Below are 15,473 nucleotides of genomic sequence, written 5' to 3'. Positions count from 1 at the left end.
AAGCATCTTAGCAACTTCATGTTTTTTCAATGCTATGATGGTGACTTTTGCCAATGCTACTTGGTACTCAATGTCCAGAATAAACTAGAACACGGTATTGACCTCCAGGCTGGCCTCTTTACACAGGCCTTCTTTCCAAGGACTCCATTAGGTACATGACAGGCATCTGAGAAGTACTGAAAGGACTAACTTCAAAAGACTATCTTCTAATAAAAATTCAGAACTAGTTTTTAAATGGTATTTATTCATAGGTATTTAATAAATGTTTTTAGACCTATGATAAAAATATGCTCCTAAATGTTTACATATGCTTATAAACATATTAAAATAAAACACAAAAACTTCAAAAGTCTAAAAGTTTATTGCCAGAATAGCAAACTTCATAAAGACACCTTTTTAAAGTACATCGAAAATGACAAGCAAAATAAACAGAAAACTTTGACCAAAGAAAAGCAAAGATTGCTGCTGTCATGCACATATAGTCAAATTAACACCAAACCAAATAAGTACGTCAAAGACTATATCGGTTATACAATCCACACTCTAAAACTAAGGAGACTTATTCCAAAATGCTTGGTTTTGGGTTGGGGGTTTGAGAGGGGAGCTGGTGCTGGGAGGGTAATTTTCTCCTAATACAGAATATGGAAATATTTAGATGAGAAGCAGAATGACTAAAATATCAGTGATCCATTTAATTTTTTTCTCCAAGCATAGAAAACTGTATTATAGGCTTCCAAAATTAAAGAATTGATCAAAAATCCAAACACAGAAGAGAAGAAACAAATCCTAAGTTCAATTTGTGTTACAACTGATTGGCACTTCAGACGCACTGCATCCAAGTGTACTACTTATTTAAGATAAGCTAAGAAGATAAAAGCCAGAACAGCCTTTACTATTTGATTTCAATCATGGCTATATTTTCTGTAAGCATAGAACGTCCTATCACTCTACTGCAAGCACTGGGATTTTCTTTTTTATTATTTAATAAATTGACAATTCATATAAATGAAGCCAAGGTATAGCAACCACTCCCAACTGACTACTAGTGCCCAATAGAACTACTGCTAAATGAGTAGGAGTAAGAGTAGGAAGAATTCCCTGTGGCGTCAAAACTTCCTCTCCGGGACCCACTGCGGGACCCGGAGCGAGATCCGGAGCGAGATCCAGAGCGGGAGCCGGAGCGGGAGCCCGGAGCCGAAGACATGTTGTAAGGGCTGGGTAGGCCCTTGGACGACACGGAGGCGGCTTCCAGAAGGCGCAGCCCAGTGATATCTTCTACCATGGAGCGATTTATGGCATCCTTATAGGATATTTTTAATTTGGTTTTGGGGCATGTTAGGATTTTGGCATAGCTGCTGGTGTCTTGCAGCCTCTGTGCGGCGCGGCCATCAATGAAACCCTTCCGGATGGCTTCTTCTGTGCTTATCCTCCCATGCACTTCCGGGTCAACAAGACCTCCCGTGAGGTACTGGAACTCCAGGAAGCGCTGGCCAGCCTCGTACGGGAGCCATTTTTCTTTCACTGCCTCTGCCGCCGACATCTTCTTCTTTCCCTTCACACCCTCAAAGCCTATGAAGGCTTTCTGAGCAGGCTTCAGCCTGGTGGCCATGTCTTGGTCAATCACACCCTGGGAGACTGCATCCTGAAGTGACAGCTTCTGGCCTGTGGTTGGGTGGATGATGCCGCCTGTGCAGGCCTGAGCCTCCAGAAGCCTTTGACCGGTGATGCTGTCGACGATGCCCCGCTCTATACCTTCTGTAATGGAGATTTTCTCCAGGTTTTCTGTGTCAAAGATGGCTGCAATGGGGCTCGATTCTTCCAGGGTGTCGGAAAAAGAGCTGCTCCTTATGGTTAAATTCCTGACGCTGGATATGGTGGAAATCTTACTTACTGAATCATGTCGGGTGCTGCTAAAAACATCATCGCTGACACCACTGCCCATGCTGCTGCTGGTGCCAACACCATTTTTCAAGGAGATCATGTCAGCAAATTGAGTGAGGCTGAGGCTGCCAGATCGGTACTGATCAAAGAACTTCCTGTCAACAAGGCCCTTGTCAATAGCATCTTGAATATCATACTGACTGCCTGTCTTTCTATCTACCAGGACCACCCTGGTGGAGCCATCTGATCCCGTGATGGTTATTTCTTCCCATTCACATTCCTGCTCACACAGTTCTTTGAAGGTTTCATAATCAATTAGGCCCTTCTTGTAGGCCTCCTGAACAGACATTTCTTTATTGGTTTCTGGGTCAACTATGACCACTCTACGCTTCCTGAGGGTATTCTTTTGTGATGTCTGCACCTGTTTCTTCTTTTCTTTCAGAGGCAGAAGACAGAGCCCTGTATCCTCATCCTTAATGCATCTTTCTTTTAGTTGCAGATAGGTAAGATTTTCTTCAGTGTTGGGGTCAAAAAATCCTTTGGTATCATCACTTGGATCTGAGAGAATCTCACTGAGTTCCTCATTGAAATAGCCCCTCTTATATGCTATGTCAACTGGTAAACGATGGCTCTCCTTTGGGTCAATGATCCCCCCGGTTGCGATCTGTGCTTCTAATAAGCGAATACCATGGCCCTTTTCAATGAGTTCCTTATTCATGGCTTGGAACAAAGAGATGATGTTTCCTGTTTCAGGATCATTATACCCAGTGACAGCTCGTTCTGCAGACAGGAGCTTCTCTTTGAACTCAATGCCCACCAGACCTCTCTTGTAGGCTTCCTCCACTGGTAACCTCAAGTTGCTAACAGGATCCACTATAAAGCCAGTAGCTGCTTGGGCTTCCAGTAACTCCAGAGCAGTACCGGGTCGGACTAAGCCAATTTTCATGGCCTCATAAATGCCAAGCTTCTGTTTTGTGGTCTCATTGTATATGCCTGCTATGCAGCTTGAACCCTGGAGGAAGTCCTTAATTCTCTCACCAACCTCATCATAAGAAATCTGACCAGACTCCAGTTCATTGACAGTGGACGGTCTCAATATACCAGAATCTACTAGTTCAGTGACGGTCACAGGTTGTCTGATTCCTTGGAAGGACATGCTTCTCTTCTGTACTGAAAGCAAGAGTAGACCAGTATGTGGTTCAATTCTACACCGTTCCTTCAGCTGCACATAACTGACCTTCTTTTTGGTGATTGGATCCACAAAGTTTTTCTGACTATCTCGGGGATCATTCAGGGATCGATACAAATCTCTATCAATCAGCCCCCGGGCCAAGGCGACATCTTTTGGCAAAAAGACACTGTTCACAGGGTCTACTACACCCCCTGAAGCAATCTGGGCTTCCAGCAGGCGCATTCCAGTTTCTCTATCAATCAAATTTTTCTTGATGGCTTCTGAAACAGATACTGTCTTGCCTGAAAATGGATCGTCAAAACCAGTGATAGCTTTCTCTGCTGTATATATCTGCTGGCGGTCATCGAAGTCAATGAGGTCCCGAGCTATGGCACTGTCGACAGTCAGCTTCTCATTCCGATGGGGATCAATTATACCACCTGTAGCTGCCTGGGCCTCCAGAAGCATGACTGTGGATTCTGGGCTGATTAATTTCTTTCTCTTGGCCTCTACCAAAGAGTACTTTTCCTTAGGAGAAGCAGATGCTCCAGCGATAGATCCTGCACCCCGAAGGAATGGCTGGATTTCAGAAGCAACTTCTTCCACTGACTTCTTCCCCTTCAGTAGTTTGTCCAAGGTTGTTTTGTCGATGAGCTGACACTCATAGAGCTGCATTGCTGTCACCTTCTTCCTCAGCCCATCAAACACCAGCTTGGAGGTGTCAACGGTCCACTCACACTCAGTCTGGGTCTCCCGATGGGACCCATATGGGCGCTGTCTGAGTTTATCGATCTCCCTCTGATATCGGGAGCGTTCTGTTTCTAACTGTGACTGTGTCTCCCTGGTAGAATCCTCCAGCTTACGCCTGCACCTCTCTTCAATTCTCTTGATTTCTGCTTGGAGTCTTTCGATCTCACTCCTAAGACTGTTCTTCTCTCTCTCACTCTTTTCTCTTTCTGATTCTATCTTCCTAATAGCCTCCTCCTTGCGGGAATACTGAGTCTTCCACTGATTCAGGTCATTCTGAATTTGCTGTTTCTCACACTCCAGGCGCTGTTTCACCCGGGTTTCTGCCTCTAGAGTTGCTTTTGCACGATTCAGCTCATCCTCCAGCCTCTGCAGCCTTGCCTTGTCTTGCTCCAGGACTTTGATTTTCACCAGAAGGCTCTCTCTTTCCTGCACCACCTGAGTGCACTGATTCTTGGATTCCTGAATCCTATTAGATGCCTAAAATTGAAAAAGAAAGAAATGGGAAAAAAAAAAATGTTTTGAATCATATCATATTACTATCACAACTTCTATTCTTGTATCTATCTTAAAAAAAAAAAAAGAGCCTTGCTTATTTTTTCTTTCTACATTTTCCCTGGGTACACTGTAAGCTTGCTATTTTACAAATTTATGGGAAAAATTCTGCAGCTATATGTTGCCACTTCGATAAATGGCTTCATAGTCACTATTTTTTTCTATAGAAGGAACTATAAGTTGTAGACCTGTCTTACTCTTAACAATAATTATGCTTTGAAAAATGTGGGGAGTTTTGTTCCAGGTTATCATACCTGCTGTACCTACATCTCACCTGTTACAGCTAGACGAACATACTTAATGAAGCAATACAAATATATGAAGGTATCTATTACAGATAAATATATAAATATATATTATATAATTTTATAATTTTATATATAATATATAATACATACATATATACACACACGCATACACACACCAACCCAGCCATACACAATATTTGTCTGTAGAAGTTAAATGTATTAGAAGTTAAAGAAGTTATTTTTAAATTAAGGGTTAGGAGAAGAAAAGCCAAACAAAAGGAAACACACTAGGGCCATGATCAAAAGCGAACACCAAATAATCCATGCAAAAAAATCATCTAAGCAGGCAAAAGAAAAAGGGTTTTAAAAATTGCATAGGGAAACACTTTAGTATGACTTCTATTTAAGAAAATTTTCATTACAAATGTATGCCATAGCTCACTAAATAAGAGTTAACTTCTAAGAAGCAGAATGGAACATTTGGAGGAAGTTATACATGTATTAGTGTTCTTAAAAGCAGGGCCAAACACAGGCTACCCAGAGATCAGCATTTGATGCAATGAAAGAACAGCAGGGCACACAGCATTGAAATTATTTTAAAGCAGTTATCTGGATTATGACGAAGTAGTAGAGCAATAAAAAGAAAAATTAGATTTTCTATGAGCATCTATTTAAGCAGCAAGAGCAGAGTTCAGATTAGATAATAATATGATGAATAATTTGAGAAACGGTGAAGCTGTGATCAAATATTTGTGAATACCTCTAAAGCCTGCTTTTGGAATTTCTCAATTTCCTGTCTCAAATTTTCCCTCTCTCTCTGTAAATCATTAATCAGCCCCTGCAGTTCCAGGGTCCGGTTGTTGCTGATCTGCAGCTGGCTCCTTAGTTCCGAGATGGTTGCATTTTTATCACTGTCCGCTTCGCTTCGTCCCCTCCTCAGGTCGTCATACTCCAGCCTCAGGTTCCGTAGTTCTTCTTCCAACATCAAGTGCTCCTTGGTCAGGTTCTCTGTGAGAGACTGCAGCCTCTCAATTTCTATTTTGCTTTCATTTAAGCTTCTGCTTTTATCTTCTATCGCCTTCTGGAAATGCTCATTCCTCAAGTGAGCTTGTTTGACACTGTCCTGTTCCTGGAGTAACTGCCGCCTCAGGGCCTCGACCTCACAGGAGAGCCTCCTCAGCTCTTCCTGGGTCCTCTGCTTTTCCCTCAGGTGGCCATCCAGCACGTCCCTCTGCTGCCGGAGGTCATCCTCGCTCCTCTTCTTAACAATGGACGCCTGCTCCAGCTGCTGGGTCAGGTTGGTGATTTTGATGGCTTGCTCCTTCAGCGACCTCCTCATGCCTTCCAGCTCTTCCTCCAGCTTCTTCCTCTTGCAGGAGTCTTCTGACGCCGTCCTCTTCAGCCGATTCAGCTCCTCTTCCACCTTCTGCTTCTGCAACTGCAGGTCTTTCAGAGAGCTCTGGAACCGCGTGATATCCTGGTCCTTCACAGTCCTCTCCTGGGAAACCCTTTCATAGTCGATTCTCAGGCGTGTCAGTTCTTGCTCCTGAACCTTCAGTTTGTTTATTGACTCCGTTGCACTACTGTTTGCTTTCTGCAGGTCATACTGGACCCTTTGTAATCTCGCGTTTTCATCTTCCAGGCATTTCCGCTCATTTGTTTCTTTGTCGATCAGTTGTTTTAACCTTTCTATCTCCTTGTTTTTATCCTGGATGGTTTTGGCAGCATCATCAAGAGATTGCTTATATCTTACGCTCTCCTCTGTTCGCATCTGAGTGACTTGTCTCAGCTCAACCTCCAGCTGCTGTTTCCTCTGAGACACCTCAGAGCCAGTGGCCTTTTGCTGTTGGACATCTTCTTCCACCCTCCTGAGATTCTCTGTGGTCTGGGTTAGAGTGTTCTTCAGCCTCTTTATTTCTTCAGATAAGCTCCTGTTTTCGCGGGTGAGATTGTCTATCTGAGCCCGGTAGCCACTGGTATCCTCTTCCTTCTGCATGGTGAGCTGGTGGATGGTGGTCTTGGTGATGTTGATCTCGGTCTCAAACTGATTTTTTAAGCTAATGATCTCCTCATCGTAATTGTTTCTTACCTTACTCAGTTCATTTTCATATTCCCAACGGCGCTTGGCCTCCTCCTGAAACTCAGCTTTGAGTCTCTCGATCTCCTTATTTTTGTCCTGAATGGTCTTGGCAGCCTCCTCCAGGGACTGCTTGTGCCGGGCATTGTCCTCAGAGCGCTGCTGCATGACCTGCTTCAGCTCTATCTCCAGATGCTGCTTCTTCTGCATTATCTCAGAGCCACAGGCCTTTTGCTGAAGGGCATTTTCTTCAGCTCGCCTTCGCTGCTCAGTGGCCTGCAAGATGCTGTCATTGAGCCTGACAATTTCATCCTTCAGATCTCGATTTTCCCTTGAGAGTCTATCAAGCTGGTTTCTAAGATTTTTGGAATCATCCTCTTTTTGCATGGATATCTCCTTGATGGTAGTCTTCGTAATGTTAATCTCTGTTTCATACTTGTTCCTTAAATTACTCATCTCCTCATTATAGTGGTTTCTTACCTTTGCCAGCTCATTTTCATATTCTCTCTTCCGGGCGCCTTCGTCCTGCAGAAGAACCCTCAGCCTTTCAATCTCGTACTCCTTCTCCTTGATGGCTTTCTCAGACTCTAACTTCTGCCAACCAAGGTTCTCCTTTTCACATTGCCTTGCTTTCTGCAGTTGGTCATAGTCATTCTTCTGTTGGTCAAATCTGTCTTCCACAGATTTTCTTCTTCTCTTTTCATCTTCAATCTCATAAGTCAGTCGGGTGATCTTCTCATTGAGTTCTTTTATTTGGCCGTAGCACTTGTCTAGATTTTGCTTAGCCGACTTCCCATCCAGCTCAGCCTGTCTCTTCAGCTCCTCCAGGCTCGCAAGCTTCGTTTTGAACTGGGAACACTCTGCCTGGTATTTCTGCAGGTTCTGATCCAGGAATTTGTTCTTATTACAGTTTTCCGAGTTCGCATCTCGGGCCAGTCTGAGCTCCTCTTCCAAAACTTCGATCTTGGTATTTTTCAGCTGTGGAAGTGAAATCAGAAATTATGTCAAAGGAAAAACACCTCACATTCCAAGAAAGAAGCAGTACTTTTCCCCTCCCCGACCAGTGTGCATTCTCATTTCTCTTTACACACGTGGACACACATGTAAAGAGTGACAAGGCGAAAATTCAAGAAATCTGGATTCTCATCATAATTCTTCCACCAGCTGCTCATATGATCTTAGCAAATGATATATTACCTTTGAGTCTGAGCTACCTCATCTGTAAAATGAGGTAATTTCTTTCAAGATCAAAAGCTTATGATTTCATAAATTATGTTCCCTTTATTTCAAGTTTACATTAAAGTAAGTTTACATATAAACTCAATTTAAGTATCATAAATGAGGAATAAAGGGAACAATCACCAATATAAAAAATTCAAATATACTTAGTCCAAGATGTTATCCTTAACACAAAGAAATAAAGCAAATTCCTTGACCAAACATTAAATAAAATGACTTTTGTTTGGCAAAGTTGTTGCAATATTATGAATATTACTTAAGTTCATTTAAAGCAGTGTATTGGAGCATGGAAGTAACCCCAGACTTACAAACAAGCAGTATTATATTAAACCTTTAGAGGAAATACAGTTTTACCAGGATGTGTCCAAATCCACGTTATAATGTAGAAATAATAATAAAGTTCTATTTTCTTTTCTGATGCTCCAAGGAAAGATAGTAATAAATTACCTTCAGATCTTCCAAACTCTTTAGCATCTCACTTAAGAACCTGTAATAGTCTCCAGATCTTGTAAGTAGTTCAATGTACCGAGCATGAACATCTGCAGCCTTGGAGAAAAGGAAAGGAAGAGAAAGATATTGCATTTAAAAAAATAAAAAAGTCCTATGTAATTTGACCAATTTTGTTTTCTAAAATAGTGAGATTATAAAGAGTGAATTCTCTTCTTTAGTGTGTTCATTCCAAAATCAGCAAAAGAAAGTACAGCAAAACAAAGGGCCAAAAATGCATCCCATTCTCATCTCTCCAGGCTGTTTCCCCTAAACCATCTGACAGGTGATATTCTCTGACATGTTTGAGAAGAGGCTGTCTTTTAGAAATTTCTATATTTTCCACTTTTTAGAAGTCTCTCTCATCAAACCCAGAAATTTAAGCCCAATTTCTACCAAGACTCTAAATAACAGATTCCTGATGATTTCTGAAAATGTATCATACATCAGTGACTCACACCAGAGGGCGCATAATCTGCTATTAAACCTCTTAAAGTGGATACCCTATAACGGGATGAAATCAGCGATGGTAAGGAAGACAGGCAGGAGACCGGGAAAGGGAAGAACCAGAAGGAGGGGCAGGTTTTAAGAGATACGCGATGACATATATACCTCTTGCAGAATCACCCCAGAAGGCGACTGTATCATGGTCCTCTTGATAGGTATGTTCAGCAGAGTCTCCAGTCCGGAGGTATATGAGGCCAGCTGCAGCTCATAATCCTGCAGCATAATGAAGTTTAAGAAAAGTGTTCTTCATGGACTTAAAAAGCATCACTAACAGCTAAAGTTCCACAGTTTCAAATCATTGGACTGCATGTCTAATTGCCAACCCCAAAGACAATGTGCCACTAGTGGCCAAGCAGCTAATACTACATTACAAAACCGGCCAGGAGCGGTGGCTCACACCTGTAATCCCAGCACTTTGGGAGGCCGAGGCGGGCAGATCCCCTGAGATCGGGAGTTCAAGACCAGCCTGACCAACACGGAGAAACCCTGTCTCTACTAAAAATACAAAATTAGCTGGGCATGGTGGTGCCTGCCTGTAATCCCAATTACTCAGGAAGCTGAGGCAGGAGGATCACTTGAACCCAGGAGGCAGAAGTTGCGGTCAGTCGAGATCACACCACTGCACTCCAGCCTGGGCAGTAAGAGCGAAACTCCGTCAAAACAAACAAAAAACTATTACTAAACCAAGCAGTACATCTTTGTATGCTAAATGGAGAATGCAGCACCTACCACCGGTCGAAGGATAGAAACCAGCCATTCAAATGGATACTACCAATGTAGAATGAACTGAAGCTAACAGATTTTTAATTTTTATGGTTTGTTCAGAAAAGAATATATACAGACCATAATTACTATCCTTAAGAAGTGTATACTCTTTACAACAAATCAGCAAGTCATGCAGTTAATAATAATCTTGGTGAAAGACCAACATTCTTTATGAAACCAACATACCTTAATTGAATTTGCACAAAGTTCAGCAATTTTTTGTACTTCCTCTGATTTGTCTCGTTTGCCAGATATTTCATTGTGCAAGTTCTATACAAAAAGTAAAATATTTACCAGTGTTAATGCATACAAGTATTTTTAAATAAATGTGACTTCACTCTTTTACCACTGTTATGTGTACCTTTTTTTTCAGCTTATTACTACATATACTTGTCTCATATTCTTATAGTTAGAGCTTAGGAGATGAGCATTTTTGCCATTCCAAAAAGAGAAGCAAGCTCTTTAACTTACTATCTGTAAGAGGTTATTTTCTGTTCAGCCTGTTTTCTGGGCCTATCCCCTCAATTTATAAAGATAATTTATGGTAACATGAAGAGAACAATATTACATTATTTCTATGTTCATAGTTGCATTTCCTTATAAACATCTCAGTTGCTTTTCCTCTGGGCATTCTTTAAGCCTTCACAAAATGGATTAATAATATTAAATATTCATCATTTCAAACCTAGGCTCTGATGCAAAAGCCAGAGGAGAACAAGAATTACACCCAATTAATCTCAAAACAGCTATGGAACAAAAAGTTGGCTTATACCTTCTGCTCATTCAAAAACCGCATGACTGTGTTGGAATCTCCAAATTTCATGGATTCTAAGGAATCCTGACGGCGTTTAGCATCATAGAGCCACTTGCAGAAAGCCTGATAGTTATCTCGATAATTCCTCAATTGCTTGATTTGTTTCTCCAAGTCCCATAATCTGGGGGGAAATAGAGACAATAAAATGATTATCTTATTAGTTCCTAAAATATGTAACAGAGAGTCACCCAGAAATTCACTTGGTATAGACCCAGGGAAACTGATCACATTCCCACACAAAAACTTATACATGAATGTTCATAGCAGCACTTTTTATCCCAGCCAAAAACTGGAAAAAACTCAGGTATCAACTGATGAAAGGATCAATAAAATGTGGTACTGCCAAACAATGGAATATTATTCAACCGTAAAAACACATAAAAAAAACAGAAAATGACGTACTGAAACATGCTACAACACAGATGAACTTTGAAAGCACGATACTAAGTGAAAGAAGCCAGTCACAATGGACTACATGTTGTATGATTCCAGTTATATAAAATTTCCAGAATAGGCAAATTCATATTCCAGAGATTTTTTAAACTCTTATTTGCAGAAAGGCCTTTTGTTTGGTCTAAGATTTCATTTTCATAAACTTTTGGAGAATGCTAACTCAAAGCAGCTACTCCTTCCAAGAGTCATAACAAGAGTTTATAGGGCACAAAAGAGCTGGCTAAAGGGCTTCTGCTGTTTCTCTAAGACCCTGGATGGCACCTGGCCTGCACAGGGTTGGCTATTGCGATGCATTCTCCTTCCATTTCTAACAAAGCTGCATACAGGCAGTCCATGAAAACAGCATCTGTTATGCCTAACTTACACAAAAAACAAAACCTCTGTTTTCTACAATGGCTCCCCTCAAGTGACATTATCTTGTGAACAACCAAAAGAGGAGAAGATGGGGAAGGACGGGGAGGAGGCTGGCACACCTGAAGTCGATCTGTTTATCTATCCTTTGCCAGCGGTCTGTCAGCTGTGTGACTTTTTCACTGAACTTGCCCAGGTCCAGGTCATAAAGCGGATACTGCTGTGAAGTCTGAGAGTGGATCTGCTGGGCTTTCTGTAGTTCTGTCTTCATGGTGGCCAACAACGACTTCTTCAAGTTCAAGTCATTTTTTATTTTCTGCAAGATGAAAAAAAAAGATTGCAAATTAATCCCTTCTCCCATTGTATGCTACACTACAAGTCACCAAATCGGGGGGAAAAGTTTATAAAACACTTTAGAATATTCATAATTTAAAGTGTTAACAGTCAATCCAGGAAAATATATTTACTGAATTGCATTTCCCAATATTTGTTCCAATAATCTAGTTCCTCGTGCTATCCTGTTACAATTATAATGTATATGAAGTTTCTAAGAAGTCCCACAGAAAAGAAACCAGTTTAACTCAGTATTCCCCAAAATAATCCCATCACGACTTACTTTCTCAGATAGTTCCTGCTAACACACTCTGGAAAACAGAGTTATAGAGATGACAACTGATGTCAACCTGTGTGGCCACAGGAACCCAATAATCCTCAAAACTCATGAAAACCTAGTGAAGCTTTATAATTGGGAGCTCAGTTCTGAATTAGTTCCTGTAAATTGGGCCACGGTTATAAGCTTTCAAGTTACCTTCAGTCCACAGCGGTAAGCTTCCACTTTATCCAGGTCCAGGCAGACAGTTTCCTCCTCAGTAAGCCTGGCTTCATAAACCTTTAACATGTCTTCTGTTTGGAGAATAGCCTGGAGCAGTGCCCTTACTGTGCATAAGCTGGAAAGAACAAAAGAAGCAGATAAAGTTGCCAGTGACAGAATTAGTCTGTGAAGATTTGGCTCTCACAGCTAGTAATGAAAGAGAACAATGTCAAAGCAGATAAAAATTTATTTTGTCTTTTTTTTGTATCTATTGTGATTCAGACCAACATTTTGTATTCACTGAAGAATTCTCAAGTTCTCCTTAGAGCATAACTTAGTTCTAAGATAACATTATAGTTCAGAATAGTGGAATTAACATGTGAGGCTAGCGGAATTAACATGCTCTCCAAACCACAGAAGGATATAAGTAAATCTCTAGTAACAGAGAAACCGTAAGGCAAGCATCTAAAGCAAATGAAGTCTGACAAAAGGAAAGCTTGAAAAAAGGAAAATATGAGATTAGTAATAGCTGAGTTTACCTATTTAAGTAGCCATCTGTAACACCATTGATATTTTCCAGTTTCTGAAATAGTCCAAATACTTCATTCTGTAAATAGCAGTACTTTTCAGAACCTCTGAAGTTGGCAAGCATATCTTTAAGCTGGTTGAGAACCTCAGCAATTGCTTGTGAATCATTCTGCACACTCTGTCAAAAATTAAGGAAAGCTCTTTTGATTTAGCTGTCTGATTCTTTTTATTACTATATATATTTAAGGTGTACAATATGCTGTTTTAATACACATAGACACAGTGAAATGATTACATCAGGTAAGTAAGTTAACATATCAGTCACTTTCCATGGTTATCTTTTTTTGTATGTGTGGTAAGAGCACCTAATATCTACTCTCTTAGAAAAATTTCAATAGACAACACACTACAAGATTACTACCTGTAGTCTTCCTGCTGAATTTAGATCTCTAGATTTATTTATTCCACACAAATGCAAGTTTGTATCCTTTACATCTGCCCATTTCCTCCTCCCTCCCCACCCCTGGTAACCACCATCCTACTCTCTGTTTCTATGCATTCAACTTTTTTCTTAGAATTTACACATAAGTTAAATCATGCAGTATTTGTGTCTGGTGTATTTCACTTAGCATAATGTCCTCCACGTTCATCCATGCTTTTGAAAATGGCAGGATCTCTATTTTGTTCTTGTTTTTGTTTTGAGACAGAGTCTTGCTCTGTCGCCCAGGCTGGAATGCAATGGTGCGATCTTGGCTCAGTGCAACCTCTGCCTCCTGGGTTCAGGCACTTCTCCTGCCTCAGCCTCCTGAGTAGCTGTGATTACAGGTGCACGCCACCACACCCGGCTAATTTTTGTACGTTTTAGTAGAGATGGGGTTTCACCATGTTAGTCATGCTGGTCTTGAACTTCTGACCTTGTGATCCACCCGCCTGGGCCTCCCAAAGTGCTGGAATTACAGGTGTGAGCCACCACACCTAGCCCCAGGATCTCTTTCCTTTTTAAAGGTAAATAGTACTCCACTGTGTGTGTAGAGTCGTGTGTCCAATAATGATGTTTTGGTCAATGATGAACTGCATACACGATGGTGGTCCCATAAGATACACACACACACATATATACATACACACATACATATAAACACATACACACACACACTTTTTTTTTAAAGAGAAGGGTCTTGCTCTGTTGCCCAGACTGGAGTACAGTGGTACAATCACAGCTCCCTGCAGCCTCTAACTCCTGAGCTCAAGCAAGTAGCTGGGATTACAGGCATGTGCCACTGCATCCAGCCCCCATAAGATTACAATACTATATTTTTATTGTATCTTTTCAACATTTAGATATATTTAGATACACAAATACTTACCATTGTGTCACAGTTGCCTACAGTATTTAGTACAGTAACATGCCCTACAGGTTTGTAGCATAGGTGTATAGTAGGCTATACTTTCTAGGTTTGTGTAAGTATGCTCTGTGACGCCTGCATGACCAAATCGCCTAACCATGCATTTCTTAGAATGTATCCCTGTCACTAAGCAACACATCTGCATACCGCAGTGTTGGCATACTGATCACACAGAGGTTAATACTCCTCATTGGAGCTGTGTGATTCTTATGACCATTTTTGCCCTTAAAAAGTCCAGTAAAAGTAAAGGATTCAAGAAAGACAGAGGAGTTGACCTTCTATTTCTTTCTTGAGTATGGCCTCATTAGCACTGTAAATGCGGTCCTCTTACTTAGAGTATCTGTATTTGGCCTTCCAGTGCAGTGTGCCCAGGCTTGTTTGAGGAGAAAACATCACTGAGTTAGGAGCTGACACACGTGGGCCGTAGTCACACTCTGTCTACGGCTTTGAGATTGTATCTCACCAACCAAATCTCTTCATGTCAGTGTCATGTCTACAAATAAAGATCATTCCCCCTGTCTAACCCATATTATAGGTTGTTCATGTCAGTGTCATGTCTACAGATAAAGATCATTCCCCCGTCTAACCCATATCATAGGTTGTTCTCTGCAAGAAGCCAATTTAATGCTTGTGAAAACTTTTGAGATGGACTGTAGCCTGATTCAACAACCCAAAAACTGTGAAAACTTTTGAGATGGGCCGTGAAATGCTTGTGAAAACTTTTGAGATGAAGTAGCCTGATCAGCAACACACAAACAAACAGTTTAACCCCCAGCCTGATAACCGTCTACAAATTTGGAAACATAAGACATAAGGAAATCCTGCCAGAAGCCTGTTTTCTTGAAAATTAATATTTTTGCCTAAAAACATTTAAACTAGGATTTTTTTTTTATTCATTTGCAGGTAAATAAAAATATACAGGGAAATCAGGCAAATACTAGCAGACACCTACCTTAAGCTCATTAATTTTCACTGTGATGTGGTGTGAAGACCCCTGGTCTGCTAGAGGGAGGTTTTTGAGAGTCATCCTGCCCTCACAGTGCTCTATCTGCCTGCGAATCTTCTGCAGCTCCATCAGCATCCATGTTTCTTGCTTGTCATTTTCTCTGTTGGTTTCAATTACTTTATTATGATTGACATCTTGGCAGGTTCCATGATGAGTGATTTCAGTTTTTGTCACTGTAAAAAGAAGTTAGGGCCACAAAAATCAGAGAATACCTAACTATCAAGGTGCTAGGCCTCAAAAAACATCCACACTACCTAAAAGTATACCTTCTTCCTTTGAATTTCAGAATCAATTCTGAACATTTAGTGCATGAAGAACACTGGCTATATAGCATTCAGAGAAATGGTTCTGAAACTAGTTTTATGCAAACTCCTTTCTTTTTAAAATGGTATGGATGGTTGATACAAAGAGAAAGATGTCCCAGGCTG

The 15,473-nt window shown here is 41.0% G+C and overlaps 1 protein-coding gene across 2 annotated transcripts in view; it reads right to left on the bottom strand.

The window, feature by feature from the left end:
• Positions 1-342: 342 nt before the first annotated feature.
• DSP (desmoplakin) overlaps positions 343-15,473 on the bottom strand; it is a 45,129-nt gene continuing 29,998 nt past the window's right edge. Inside the window, exons 15-24 of one of the 2 annotated variants that reach the window (XM_007973753.3) lie at positions 14,992-15,218; positions 12,645-12,811; positions 12,103-12,241; positions 11,417-11,610; positions 10,449-10,611; positions 9,863-9,946; positions 9,017-9,124; positions 8,366-8,464; positions 5,363-7,657; positions 343-4,279 (exon numbers count right to left, since the gene is read on the bottom strand). In XM_007973753.3, coding sequence (XP_007971944.2) covers positions 1,043-4,279; positions 5,363-7,657; positions 8,366-8,464; positions 9,017-9,124; positions 9,863-9,946; positions 10,449-10,611; positions 11,417-11,610; positions 12,103-12,241; positions 12,645-12,811; positions 14,992-15,218 — 6,713 coding nt within the window. In that variant the 3' untranslated portion in view covers positions 343-1,042. The remainder of the gene's footprint in view (positions 4,280-5,362; positions 7,658-8,365; positions 8,465-9,016; positions 9,125-9,862; positions 9,947-10,448; positions 10,612-11,416; positions 11,611-12,102; positions 12,242-12,644; positions 12,812-14,991; positions 15,219-15,473) is intronic. The other variant, XM_007973754.3, reaches the window with a different exon arrangement.

Source organism: Chlorocebus sabaeus, chromosome 17 (genome assembly GCF_047675955.1).
Source record: "Chlorocebus sabaeus isolate Y175 chromosome 17, mChlSab1.0.hap1, whole genome shotgun sequence".
NCBI classification, from domain to species: Eukaryota; Metazoa; Chordata; class Mammalia; order Primates; family Cercopithecidae; genus Chlorocebus; species Chlorocebus sabaeus.
This window is presented reverse-complemented; position numbering and strand designations above follow the sequence as displayed.